The 15,014-nt window shown below is 39.4% G+C and overlaps 1 protein-coding gene across 3 annotated transcripts in view; it reads left to right on the top strand.

Moving 5' to 3' along the window:
* LOC135480553 (transient receptor potential cation channel subfamily M member 6-like) overlaps window positions 1-15,014 on the top strand; it is a 40,944-nt gene that overhangs the window by 383 nt on the left and 25,547 nt on the right. For 2 of the 3 annotated variants that reach the window (XM_064760410.1, XM_064760408.1), the window contains exons 2-7: window positions 7,186-7,291; window positions 9,557-9,663; window positions 11,398-11,489; window positions 11,949-12,109; window positions 13,229-13,399; window positions 14,239-14,424. In XM_064760410.1, coding sequence (XP_064616480.1) covers window positions 7,223-7,291; window positions 9,557-9,663; window positions 11,398-11,489; window positions 11,949-12,109; window positions 13,229-13,399; window positions 14,239-14,424 — 786 coding nt within the window. In that variant the 5' untranslated portion in view covers window positions 7,186-7,222. Of the gene's footprint in view, window positions 1-2,024; window positions 2,084-7,185; window positions 7,292-9,556; window positions 9,664-11,397; window positions 11,490-11,948; window positions 12,110-13,228; window positions 13,400-14,238; window positions 14,425-15,014 lie in introns of those variants that run through there. The other variant, XM_064760409.1, reaches the window with a different exon arrangement.

Raw genomic sequence — 15,014 nt, 5'->3', positions numbered from 1 at the left:
TCAAAACGAAGTGATTTTATAATATTACGTAGCAATCTGAAAGCCCTTTGGTTTAATTCATATGACCGGCAAAATGTTCCAGAAATCTCGTGATGCCTGTATTTGAGATGTGTTGTTTGATGGATGTTTTCACTAGGACATATGGATAAGTGAAAATCCTTCAGTTCAGGGTAAAATTCCAATCAAATAAATCAATAAATATAAGTTTGTATTTACATAAACTTGAACATACACTAAAAAAATTAATATGTTAATTTTGAAAGAAGGTCTGGTTGTCTGAGAGATGCTAGAATGTATTCTGTTATTATAACATAATATTCTGTCATATTCAAAGTAATATCTTGTTAGTTGAATGGAATCTTTATGTTGAATTTATATATTATGTGTGTTATATTTAACAGAACAAACTGCTGCAATGGCAATACTTTCTAGCATCACTCAGACAACAGACTTTCTGTTAAAATTAACAGATTAACTTTTTGAGTATACCCAGGCTAGGGGTGTGAATGATACGCATGCAAATCCCAACTGTTAGTCTCAAATATTACATTTTTCCATGATTTTGTTAATTCCTTTTTTTCTGATGCTGGTACATTATTGCCCCTTATTTCCACAACTCAAAGCACATGGAAATATGCGGATAAAAATTAATCACAAAACTAGAAAGCAACTTAGAAAAGTGTAGTGTACATCTCCTAGAAACTTCTAGTATCAGGTATTGCATTTTTTATTATTGATTCATTCATGGATTGTTACAAGCTTTTATTATTATTGTTCATTTCTACGCAGTGTGCTTCGTGTAAGTCACGCCTTCTTCTTTATCTCTGCTCTACGCTGTGTGTTTGAGGCTAGTGGTTTATGGTTTATCTCTTGCACATACACACTATTTCTTGTGCTCAATATATACAAGGAAACACCGTCAACAAACGAAATCTTAAACAAATTAGTAGAACAAGGCATCATATATTGTCTGGAACCGGTATGTAACAATGGACAGTTTAATAAAGGATTACGGTTGTACGGAGCAAGTTTTGACATAAGGATACATGAAACGCTTTTCAGTCCCATAAGCCAGTGTTAACCCATAAGCATTTGTGCATATGCACCCATTGCATTACATAGGGTACGGTGATTAAAATGTGATTTATACAAGGAAATACAGTTGCTACAGTTGATATCGAGTGCAAAATATATCAAGTCACGTAATTAGACAATTTTGAATTTAATTACAGTAATTGGAAATGAGCATGTAGCAGTTATGTATAACTATGGCATAACAGTTATGTTATTATGAAGCTATATGTGACAAAACTTGTTCCCTCTGCCTCGTGTTCAGGGATCGGATAACATGTGATATAATCTTCTGTAACATGCGGAACACGGGATGAAATTGGCCTATATTTATCGCCTATGTCCATGTATGATACAACCATGCAGGGACTGAATTTTGAACAAAACATGGGGGTATATAGAGATATTTTCCAGTAGATTCTGGACTGTTCATTGACGTTTTGTAGGTCTTTTGTCTGTAGTTCTGGATTAAGGAATTACCCTGTGCTAAATGTTTGTACGATGGAGATGGGGAAACCCAAATTATTTCACGACCCGCATTCTCCTCACAGTGCCTGCCCTGCACTTTCGATTGACTTTTCATCCCTGCCTGTAGGAGGAGAGCCAGACCTGTTGACCCCGTGCGATAGTTTAGTCTTAGCCTCACTAAAGTTCTCCGGCGGACCTTCCGCAACATTCAAGAGTAAACCTAATGTCGTACAATGCTTTAGATAAAAGGAAATGAATCTTCCTTAATATCAGATTCAGTGACCTTGTAACGTTGGTATACACAGTTTGCCAGTGGTGACAGAGGGGCCTATGCGCTGTGAGGAGTATACAGGGCCCTCAGCGATAGCTACCGTCAGAATAAAGAGACTATTTTTAGGAACAACATCCTGTCGGGAAAACCCGTGAGTGGAGGGCTATTGTGTACATAAAGCTTTAACACTTATAGGCCACAGTTAACTGTGCCGCACTATATATCAGCTGTGTATGATTCGAGTGAGACGATAGGACACAACCAGTTCTGAAGGTAAGGCACGCTGTACATGACTTCATTTTGTAGTCGAATGGAATTAACGGGATTGTTATGCTGTAGTCTGTTTCTTTTAACTTGCAAGTGACCTGTATTTAGCCAGGCTATATGTAAAATCATTCGTACTTAGCACGTGAGCATTGCATTTCGTCTGTCCAACATAACACCACCATGAGCCCTATACATCAATGTGTATGTTGAACGTACATAATATCCACATGACTGCAAAGAAAATGCAATTAGAAGACTTTTTGGAACTTCGCAGTGAACCCCGGTTGAAGTCTCGGATGATGTCGTAAATGAAAAAAAAAAAAAAGAACCATTGGATAATGTAATGTGACACGGCATTACTTTGATCTCATTGCCCATGACTGGCAACAAAGCCGAATCCACCTGCGTTATTATCCCTTACCCTGTCGTAGTTTTGGTAGTGATCTAAATATGACAATGTCTACTGTAGTGAACGTACAGCCTACATTACATGTACGTCATTCACGTTACACACTCCCTTGACTGTCTCCACCAGACAAGTTGACCTTTGAACTAAAGTTCTATTGCCTACCTAAAATCAGCTTTTGTCAATCATACTATAGATAAAGAGAATTCAGATGTACATGTAAGTATTATTTTGATCATAGGTTGCGACAGTGTTTCCGGTTTCTCTCATTTGCTGCCTTTTCGCCGTGGACCCAATGAGTCTGGCGTTGTTTAAAACTCGATGTCGACGAGTTTTGTGTAGTTCATGTTTTAAAGTATGTCGCCAAAACAAAAGAAGCAAACAGATTTGTTTTTATGTAAGTTTATTTCGGGCTTACTTTGCAAAAATATGTTATTTCCTGTAACAGTATTATGGTTTTTAGGAAACATAATTTCTGGATACATCACGGAGTTTAGTACCCTAAACTGGCTCAGATCGAGTTTTGAACCAGGGACCTCTGTGCATGTTAGGAACCAAGTCACCGGCAGTATGTTTCAGCGTCTAGACCACTCAACCAACAGGCCTTCCACAAAAATGGAAGGTAGCTGACGGGTAGATTTTACCACTAACAAGCATTACTCCTTGTTGATCAGAAAATGTACACATAATTCCTAGTGGCGATAATATTGTTATTTAAAGCCCACTTTCTAAATGACAGCTACCATTTTAACTTACTTCATGCATACGCCTAATCTGAAAGATATATGCAGCTACTTCGGTCGTTGTGATTTACCGACGTATAAAATACAAATTTCGTATGCGCATCTTACTTAATAAATTCTTCAGTTTAACCAAATGTAAACTTGATGTTTTCTGACAAGACTTTAAGCAAATAAAGAATGTAAGCTTTTGCCTTTCAATGAGCTGAAGTGGTTTTGAAAGGATACGTGCTATTAAGCACATACTTGTATATAGGCCTATGTGTTTAATGTTATATTCCAAACTATATTACTTCTTAGGAAAGGAGTGATCGAATTTCATACTATACATGTACTTTGTAATTCATCAATATTTTGAAAACATGAAGCACATGTTTCTTTACACTGAAACAACGATAAAAAATAGCTTGGCTGCAACTGAGTAAGGTTTACACCAAGAAAATAACAAACATTTCGTGTAAAGAAAACAAATATAGGCCAAGTATAAAAACTTCAGCGGCATATTAATTAGCTCTTAGCCTTTGTCGACAACCTGAAGTCATTCATTAATGTAGTCATCAGCTCCCTGTCTTAAAGTGCACTGACCTATTCCTAAAATAGACACATCGTGTGATCTCGGGTATCTTCGTGTATCTTCGTATTCGTTCCCATTTCGCCCTTGACACCGACACATGAAGTAGGCCTTTGTTGACAATTAGGTTTGCCCAACTCGCAGGTTCATAAGTTTATTCAGCTGTTAATAATCAGCCTGAGATGAGAAAGTTATAAATTTTGCACGTCATCAGCGTGTATTTTAATCAGACTATTTAGGGGACGGCCACCGATCAGTCATAGTTGCCTTGGTAACTAAAGGCATCAGACTCGCTGTATTTATTAACCTTCATAATCCAAGGAATTAAAAACAAACGAAGCCACACCATCAAGGGGAATTTTTTTTTTGTTCTAAAATGTACCTGAAAGAAATTGAAGGCACAACATGTAAAATGACAAGTAGAACTCAAAAATGTATATTTGGACCTTGGTATATACATGGGTTTCATTTTCTTCGTTGATAACCCGATAAACGTACACAATGGTAATGTCAACGCTTAAATGTTAAAACACATAATTACTCCAATTTTTACGACCTTTTCATGTACCGAAAATGCCAAAACTACTCTTGTTCTGGGTCCGTAAGTTGGTGGTCAGCCACAGATATAATACTCCGGAAGTGAACATTTCTCTGACTAGGATTACCAAAGGTCATCTGATAAGCAGAGGTCATCTTGGTTGCGACACTAGTACACTGCCTTTTGTGGTTATAACTGTTGAGACGGACACATCCCATCCAATTTACAGGAATGTCAGTCATATGGTGTAAGAAACCAGTAGTCACCTGTACATTTCTGGGAAATCCTTTCGAGACAAAATGCGCTGGTATAGCACCAGCTGAACACAATCATGTGATTTGTGACTAGTAGTTTTCTCCCATGGATTCATTGGTTATACCCTTCTTAAAATGTGTATTTTAATTGGCCATGTGCAATAAGGTTCATTCATGCCGCCCTCTGAACAATGGAATCTGCTGCGTTCTTGCGTTCTTGTTGTTGCATTCGTGACGTAAAGCTACGCTCACACGGTACGATGTGTCGTGTCGGCTCGTAGAATTAAACCAGCCGACTTAAAGCATACGAAAAACTCTGTTAAGAGGCTGTCGCGTTGAGCGACTTGTCTTATGGACTCGACAATTCAATTAATAAATTGAAAATATACGACACACTCAATTCCATTTGATTTGTAGCATTCGGTAATCCCGGCGTATTGTGAATATGGGTTATGGCATAGATTTGTTTAGTTTCCATTCGGCGATATTGTCGATTTTTTTGATAGCTGACTCTGCGCTGGAGTTGTACAGTTTCCACCAAGTTTTGGCATTCAAGTTAGCAAAAAGTTTTTAAGAATACTAATGATTAAATCGGAACTTCGGTCCAAAACAAGTTCCAGACTAAAATGGTTAAGACACTTGTGTATTCAGTGACACTGGACGTTTAAAGATGTTATATTTTCGACAAAAAATCCAGATTCTGTAATCAAATCAAATTGTTTATATTTACCAAGAATTGCTGAAATTATTGTCTTCCAGAAAATATCATACTCGTATACGTGTACCATTTATACCGATAATGTTGAAATTATTCCAACAGGTTTAAGTTTGAAAAAAATATAACGCGACCAGGGTTATACATTTTAGGAACCCTAATTACCGATTCTACACAATTGCCACCCTGTATGTATGCGAGGTGCTCAAAGGAGGCTGATATTTTTTAAAAGTAATTATTAAATCGGTTGAATCTGCGCTGATTGACTTTTTGCCACAATCACTGGTACAAATAGCCTCTTTAATAATTAACACGTAACTAAACAGAAAATTGAAGACGTATATATATATATATATATATATATATATATATATATATATATATATATATACAGTACATGTGTGTGTGTGTGTGTGTAAATCCAGGCTCAATGTGTCCCAGGGGTCAGTGAGTGCTGTTGTTGTATGTTATTATTCTCGTGATTGCTTGACCTATTTCTAGATTTCTGGTAAACGGATGCGATCGCGGTAACGGTCTATATGTCTCAGGAATAGTTAGAAATCTTTCCACAGTTCACAGGTCACGGTGTACTTCTGTAATACACGAGCCTACCACAACTGCGGGCAATGCCGCTCTGCATATTGCCTCTGTTCGCGAGAGGCGAGAAGGCACCCGGGTGTAACGAAATACGAGCTTGATATTTTAATGCATTTTTAATAAACAGACCTGCTATAATATCTGCTCAAGAGCCTGTATATGAATGCATATACTTCCGGGATCTATCCGCCTGCCTCTTTTGGTCCTTCCGATGACAAATTGACATCAGATGGATTTGAGCTAGTATTTCTTTTTCTGTATTCTGACAACATTAAGGAAGGAGATATGTACAGCAAGCCCACGCAGCAGTATTAATCTTGTTTCTAAATGTTCGTATTACCCGTTGACTGCATCATTTAATGGGCTCTTCATGCAAGAAGATGACTCGCTCTCATCATTGCGGTCCAGGGTTCGAATCCAGATTCAGCCACAGAAGCCTCGATCTTTCGAGCGAATTAATTGCGGTTGTTGGTGGAGTGAGCTGTTTCACTCATACGCCTGTCCCTGCCTACAAAGGGACGATGGTCGGTTTTAGATTGGTGCGAATAGTGAACCCGTCCCTATGAAAGATCATATCAACCGTAAGCGATATGTAATGATTGATGTTGTGTGTCAAACGGGGATTTGAACTCTGATCCATATATGATCACCAGCATATGGCTGGAATATTACGGAAGTGGCGTTAAACCATAATCATTCATTCATTCATTTATTCAAGCAGTAGGTCTGTCAGCAACCTGTGATGATCGTAGGTATCCCAAGGGTTCTGTCGGGTTTCCTCACACCATAATGCTGGCCGCAGCAAGTGAAATATTCTTGAGTACGGCGTAAACCACCAATCAAATGAGTAAAAAATAAAATCATTCAAGCATTCATTCCTTATATGGATATTGGGAGGATAAATTACCGTCTCAAAGTATAGTGCTACATTTGAAATATTACTCAGTGCGGGGGACTTCCGTGGCTCACTTGCTTAGCGCCCTAGCGCAGCGTTATGATCCAGATGCCTCTCACCAATGCGGTCGCTGTGAGTTCAAGTCCAGCTCCTGCTGGCTTCCTCTCCGGCCGTAAGCAGGAAGATCTTTCAGCAACCTGCGGATGGTCGTCGGTTTCCCCCGGGCTCTGCCCAGGTTTCTCCCACCGTAATTCTGGCCACCATCGTATAAGTGAAATATTTTTGAGTACGGGGTAAAACACCAATGAAATAAATAAATAAATTAATCAGTGCGCTGTAAAATGAAAATTGAACAATTAACTAAATATTCTTTATCTGTTTTTTTACATCAGGTAAATCGTGCACCGGTAGACGACACATAGGGTGAAGATGGTCCGCTGGTTTGCCCGACAAGGGCACTTTGACTTAGTGAGGAGTCTTGACAATAAACATCGAAAAGTAAGATCATATGTGTCGCAAACATTCTTCCACAATGCATGTATTTAATTATTTATTTGATTGTTGCTTTCTCCCATACTCAAGCATAATGCATGTAACTTGTGTAGTATTGTCTTCTTCTGTTAGAAAATCGCCTATATTCAGCTGTCTGTAAAATCATAAACCAGTAACAAGTCACCAATGCGGTCGCTGTGAGCTCAAGTCCAGCTCATGCTAGCTTCCTCTCCGGCCGTACGTGGGATGGTCGTGGGTTTCACCCGGGCTCTGCTCGGTTTCCTCCCACCATAATGCTGGCCGCCGTCGTATAAGTGAAATATTCTTGAGTACGGCGTAAAACACTAATCAAAAACAAATCAATCAGTAACAAGTAACAAGCCAAGCTCTACACATTGATACGTTGGATGTTCATATTATTTCAAAGAAATTGGAGTTAGAAGGCTTTTCCTAATTCATAATGTCAAACTCCGTAAGAGTAGTTTCGACATCAAAAACTAATTGCCTCGGGTGAGGTCGTAATTATGTAAAAACAAGTTGTATGCTGGACAATGGGCGTGGAGAGTAATTTGTTTTACTATGGCTGCACCATCAAGCGGTTAAAACACACTGCACACTAACATAGCCTACTCTACTGTCTTTACGAATAGACTACATGGTTTAATATCCTAACATCCTAGCCAAATCCAAAGCGCCGTGAGATCATACAGACAAATAAAATAAAATTCATTGTTAAGATTATACCATAAGAAATTGTAAGCAATTTCAAATATGGCAGAGGGGCCTCCGTGGCTCAGTTGGTTAGCGCGCTAGCGCAGCGTTATGACCCAGGAGTCTCTCACCAATGCGGTCGCTGTGAGTTCAAGTCCAGCTTATGCTGGTTTCCTCTCCGGCCGTACGTGGGAAGGTCTGACAGCAACCTGCGGATGGTCGTGGGTTTCCCTCGGGCTCTGCCCGGTTTCTTCCCACCATAATACTGTCCGCCGTCGTATAAGTGAGATATTCTTGATTACGGCGTAAAACACCAATCAAATAAATAAATAAATCAATCAAATATGGCAGTGTTAGCAACAGGGTTTACAGTTAAGTCTATAGCAGTTCAGATGGCTGGTGTCGCCCTCCGCCAAACACGTTGATTCCGCCCAGTATCCAGCATGCCACTTATTTTTTTATTAATTATGACGTCATCGGAGGTAATGGGGTTTTTTGCCGTCGACCGAGCTTATGGACTTTAACATTATGAATTAGAAAAGTGTTCTTTTTCTTCATTTTCCTTGCAATAATATGAACTTCAAACATATCCATGTGTAGAGCTTATGTTGTTACGTGTCACTGACTAAAAGCAATTTTGGTAGCGAGTATTACTGATTTTAAAGAGAGCTGAATATAGGCGACTAGCTAAATGAAATAGATTATAATCAATACATGTCCACATTTATACAACTGAAGTCAGTCATAAATTGACGTTGTGTAAACCATACTGTTTTTGTCGGTGAAGATAGTTTTGGTGGAAACCCATGTGTACGGTAGAGGTTTCGTTGATTTATTTATTATTTGTTTTGTGTTGAACGCCATACCTAAGAAGTTTATGCATGGGGCCACCTTAATGGGTAGATGGGGCCACCTTAATGGGTAGATGGGGCCACCTTGTTGGCCAGAGGGGCTTAAAACTGTGTCATCCTGAGAGAGTGTCACTGATGCATAATTGCATTAAGACATCGACAGATGTACATGTTTAAGCTGGTCTAGTCTTGTGCATCAGTGTTGCTGTGCTCTACATGTATTTTATGACTATAGTCTATTTCTTTTAGACAGTCGCCTTACATACTTGCGACCAATATTGCCTTGGTCATACTTGCGACCAATATTGCCTTTAGTCCGTGACACGTGACAACACAAGCTCTGCAAATGGATACTGGTGACTGGGTAAAAGAAATGCAATAAAGTAAAAACATTTTAATGTGTTGTAAATTTGTATGTATGCATTTATTTGATTGATCTTTTACGGCGTACTCAAGAATATTTCACTTATACGACGGCGGTCAGCATTATGATGCGACGAAAACGGGCAGAACCCTCAACCTTCCACAGGTTCATTATAGTGGGAGGAGCTGAACCTGGATTCACAGCGACAGCATTGGTGATGTGCTGCTCTAGCACGCTAAACACTCGACCACGAAGGCTCTGAATATTTTCTGTGTGAGTATAGTAAAAGTACGTGTAGTGTTTTGTGAAGTTTAATATCCATTATTGTCGAAAATTGTTTTGTAGGTTCCATGGGAGACTGATGTGAAATCGCATAATTTTCGACAGAAGGAGTGTAGTCGTTTTGTACCACAACCAGAGCAGAGGGACAATGTAAAAATAAAGGACGTCAGGTAAGATTTGGGATGGATATCAGAACATTTATTAATGCATTTCATTGGTGTTTTACGCCGCACTCAAGAATATTTCACTTATACGACAGCGACCAGCATTATGGGTGGAGGAAACCGGACAGGGCCCGGAGGAAACCCACGACCATCCGCAGGCTGCTGAAGGACCTTACCACCTACGGCCGGAGAGGAAGGCGGAGAAGTTCCTGGTTCATTACGCTGCTCTAGCGCGCTAACCAACTGATCCACGGAGACCCCCTGTTTCACAAAAGCAGTCGTAGCTTTAGCTTCATATAAAGGGCCTGGCATATGCGGGGAATCGTCCTCAGTGCGCGAAACTGTGCACCTCAAGGAGCGAAACTAACTATAGCTGTGAGTGACAGCTACTAACACATACGTAAGGCGTCTTCTTTTTCAGTTCTGTTTTACTCTTCTTTTCCTGTTATTGGCAAGCATGCGACTTGTAAAGCTCCAAACATGCACTGAAGCAATGTTTAGGTCATAAAATCGTAAAAAAAGTGCAGCCAGTTTCAGTCACACTGAAATATCTTTTCTTATACATAGGACACTGTAGAATTGTGACAATCACTGGACCACAGATGTAACTTTCTGAAAAATTCTTGAGCACGTATTTATGCACCAATGAATGAAATAAATATGGAACAAATGTTACTTTCAGCCGTGTACTTCCACTACGTATAACGTGTTCGTGTTAATGATAGCTAGAGGACCACACCTGTTTTCGCTATAGTTGCCAAATGTTACGTAATACCATAGCTTTTCTATTCTGATTCATGATTTAATTTATTTATTCATTTATTTAATGCTAGCAAGTCTTTATCTTTACTCAAACAAAAGTATGTGTCCAAAGAAAAAATATAGCCACAAAGATTCGAACTCTTACTGAGGTGCATGTCCACATGCCTTCATTTACGTACACGTGACTTTCATTACAACCAGCGCCATATCCGTAAATATTGTCATAGTATCAAATTGCACATTTACGTGCATAACACGTACATTTCAAGGCGAGTTCAAAGAGGAAAAGGTGGCCATGGTATTTATGTGTAGATAACAGCCACAGTAACCAGTACAGAGGGAATACGGTTACCTTGGTATTTACGTGTAGGTAACACCCAAAGTAACCAGGACAGAGGGCACAAGGTGACCATGGTAATCCTGTGTAGGTAATATCCATAGCCTCAACCAACACGAGGGTATACCGTCGCCGTGGTATTGTATCTGGTGGCAACTATTAAAGTTGTCTTCCTTGGCCTATCAAGATTCGTAAGTAAGGATTCCAGGTGAAGAGAATCAGCCGAAATGCCAGACTGACGACTCTCCATGAACTGTACTCGCAGCCAGTGTGACAAACACGGAATTGCAATTCATTAAATTAAGACGAACAAGGGTAAATAATTCCAAACATACAACACTCTCAGTCAACTCTACTTGTACCGTGCCATGCAGGTGGAGCGGGTGTTGTTCTATTATTTCTATTATTACGGCATCCGTACGCCGTGGCAAGCGTTTCAGCTTACATGGAGGCTTGTTCAGAGGTTCAGCCTGCGGCTGGTGATGGGTTCCCCCACGGGCATTGCCCAATTTCCTCCCACCATAACGCTGGCCGCCTTCGTATAAGTGAAATACTCTTGAGTACAGCGTAAAACACCAAAGAAATAAATAAATGGTATGATTATTCATGTTTCTTTTAAGTCCCGGTATTTCTCTTATCAGGTGTTTCTGCGGAGAGGTGCTTTCGGAACATGCTGGCTTTAAAGCGGGAAACGTCGACTATGACGCTGTTATCAGACAACTGGTTCCCGAAGGTAAATACAAAAACACAGAATTTTGATTAAATGTTTTCTTGGCATCATTGTTGTGTGACAGCCATTTTGTACATTGGGGGCAAGGGTTTTTTCTCTTCACTGAGACGAGAAAAGGTTTTATTCACAATTCTAGCGGTTACGATAGAATAAAAAAGGTAATAATGGGGGCAGTATTCGTTAAATACAGAAATGTTTTCAAATGTATACATGTTGGTGTTTTCGTTGAAATGAATAGGTATTACAGACAATTTTTTTTTTCGAATGCATTGTGGTTTCTTTCAGTCATCCAGTGTGGTTTTAGTGATAAAAAGAAGTTATTTTGTATTGTGTTGATGCATTAAATACTTCAAACTTCATACGCTGTTCCTCAGACTAAAATAGAAATACTCTATGACTGAAAACATTAATTCCTGTTAAAATATTTTAGTTTGGCAACACTTCGCATGTTATCTTTTTCAGAGTTGCAAAAAGAATTTTCTAAGAGCAAATGGGATCATAAAGCAAGCGCTCTAACACTTGCCAACAACACTGTTCCGTGGGAAGAGACTTTCGAGTCAAAAGAAACAAATGCCTGTGGCAAAGTTTATTTTACTAGCATAGGAGATACCAAACCAGCCAAAGTAAGTGATTCTAGACAGTTTTTGATGTGCTGTTGATGTTGTTGTCCATCCCATGATTTTGTTATTGGCTATTATTGCCACGTTTTGTTTTCTTAGTGCTTTAACTAGCCCTGGCAAATCGTATCAAATCTTGTGCCTTCTAAAAAGTTGCATACGGCTACTAAATTTATAACGACTGATTGACAAGGTGATAACAATTAACAATTTCGTTTGTCTAACAGCTGACCTTTCGAAGTATTGGCACTAATTAGCTAATTTGTCTGGTTGTTGTTGGAGGTGTATTTGTTTGTTGGTTTTGTTAGTTTTCTCATTTGCTGGTTTGCTGTTTAACGCGATTATTTTCAAATATACGCCGGCGATCAGGTTTATCAGCGTAGGAAATTGTTTAGTTTAATTATTTAATTTAAATAATTTTGCTTCACAAAAACCTGATGATCGCCAAAGTGAAATATTTTTGCCTCGGACTTTTGTTCATATGGTCCCTGCTTAACAGACTTGAGACAATAAGCTGTCGACTCTAAAAACAGATCAGTTGTGTTCCATGTGAGAGAATTCTTCGGTAATTGGTCCGTTGTGCTACTTTACTCAGGATGTTTCCTCACTCATAAAAATGTCGACCATCGTATGCGTGAAACCTACCTGAGTGCGGCGTTAAACATCAACCAAATAATAAATAGATGACAGTCTAAACTTCAGTGCCCAAAACCAGGCCGTACTGCGGTGGTGGAGAGGCCAGAGCCTTCGCTTTATTAATGCGAGATCTGACCTTAATCCTGAGTTATGTTATATCCAAATTTTAACAATGGCAACATGGGTATTTTCTTGGATTAGCACGGCCACGACGCCATAATGCTCTTGAGCGGGCTTCCATGTCTTGTGTCCTCGGCATGGCGTTTCAGTGAGTTAGCACTGTTGACCTGGCAACATTCCCAGTCGGAGACATTGCCAACTTGGAGACGTTATCAACCGGTTATAAAATTCATGTAAGACGAAATCACCATTTAGAGCGAAATTTACAAGTTGGTAAATGAACTCAGGTTCACGTGTCATCATTCCTGTCATTTTGAAGAAAGTTCACCTTGAGATGTTTGATTTCGCACATCACTACATTTTTTTCAGTTTATTCGTGTTTCGGACGAAGACAAGGTGGAAGATGTCTGGAACTTCTTGAAAACGACATGGCGACTGATGAGCCCGGCCCCCGACCTGATCATTTCTGTCGTCGGCGGCGCCAAAAACTTCCGACTGGAAGGACTTGCCAGAGACAAGTTTAAGAATGGTCTTCTCAAGGTCAGCTTCTTAAAAATCCGTGTATGAAGGATAGTTCAATAAACGCGTTCACTCTAAATTTCTTAAATGGGTTTCTCCGGCTCTCTACAAGGGAAAACCAGTGATCTCATAGCATAAGAAGTCATCATGAATAATTATTGCTAGAACAAGTAGATACCCGGCACTGCTGCCTTAGGAGTTGAAAGATTTGCTTCCCTTTGTAGAGAGCAAGAGAGCCCCATTCTACAGCGAAGATAACACATTGCCAAATGTGAACAGAACGTTCAGGATTTCTGTAGATCTGTGCCGCGGTTGTGTCTTATTCTGCTTAACCCGGTTAAGCTAAGCATATACCTGTATTTTATATGGTAATTCCGAATTTGAAAGTTGAATTTGTTGTCATTTTTTGATAAAAAGTATATTCACGATACATGTATATATACATGGAATAAAGAATGTTGAATAGGTTTTAACCCCTTTTTAAGTTCGACTGAATGCTACGTGCTGTCGAACAGTGTATCCCATATTTGTGGCTGAGGAACCATTTGGTGAAGTGCCCAAGAGTTTTGTTTATAGAATGTTCATGTTGGTGTTGTTTAGTACTTGCCCATCGACGCAAGCAAATCGTACTTGGCAGTATATGTACACTGGGTAGATATGATTTCTCAGACTGAGTTGTTCAAGCGCTGAGGCTCAAAATTAAAAGTCGCTGTCTCGGTTTTCTAGGCTTTGGTAACAGTAAATAGTAGACGACGTTCGCTTGTCTTGAGTATGGTTATTTACAATACACTTTGGCCACGATGCGGCTGAAATTATTGCCAATATAGCAATCATTTATCCATTTCATCTTCATTTTTTAGATCGCAGAGACCACTCAACCAATGTTCATCACGTCAGGGTTTAACGTGGGCGTGATGAAAGCTATTGGTCAGATCATCAAGCAAGGGCAATCGTACAGTATAAAGGATAACAAAGCCGTGCACAACATCCGTTGTTTGGCCATCGCTCCCTGGGGCTTCGTAAAAAACAGACGCTGTTTAGAAAAGGTAGAAAAGGCTCACGCAAGGAAACTCCTACAGAAACATGTTATTGTTTTCATGTCTTTTTCATATCACGTGGATTGTCCATTATTGCTGTGAATCTGTTTCTTTGTCACATAAAGAACTATTCGTATAGGCATCTAAATATAGGCACGATCCGCACTCAATCCTAGTTCTCCAACAAAAAGAACCAGTCTGTTATAGTATTAATTACTAGCACCATCGCACGAAAAACCATCTGTTAGGCTTCTAAGTATTGGTGTAACCATAAAGACCCGTTCTTTTAGGCAGCTTAATGTTGTTTGAAGGTTCCATAAAGATCCGTTCTTTTAGGCAGCTTAATGTTGTTTGAAGGTTCCATAAAGATCCGTTCTTTTAGGCAGCTTAATGTTGTTTGAAGGTTATGTCAGCTAACTAATATTTAGTATTCCACTTGACACATTTACAGAACAATCAGAGATATTTTGCTAAGATACTATTTTTTCTTGTAGAAAAAAAACCCAAACAAACGGAAAAGTTTACCCAAGCTCTCTACATATGAATATATCAACACATATTAACCCCTGTGCTGCCGAATTAAATCACCTGTCTAGTCA

The sequence above is a fragment of the Liolophura sinensis genome, chromosome 13, assembly GCF_032854445.1.
Source record: "Liolophura sinensis isolate JHLJ2023 chromosome 13, CUHK_Ljap_v2, whole genome shotgun sequence".
NCBI classification, from domain to species: Eukaryota; Metazoa; Mollusca; class Polyplacophora; order Chitonida; family Chitonidae; genus Liolophura; species Liolophura sinensis.
This window is presented reverse-complemented; position numbering and strand designations above follow the sequence as displayed.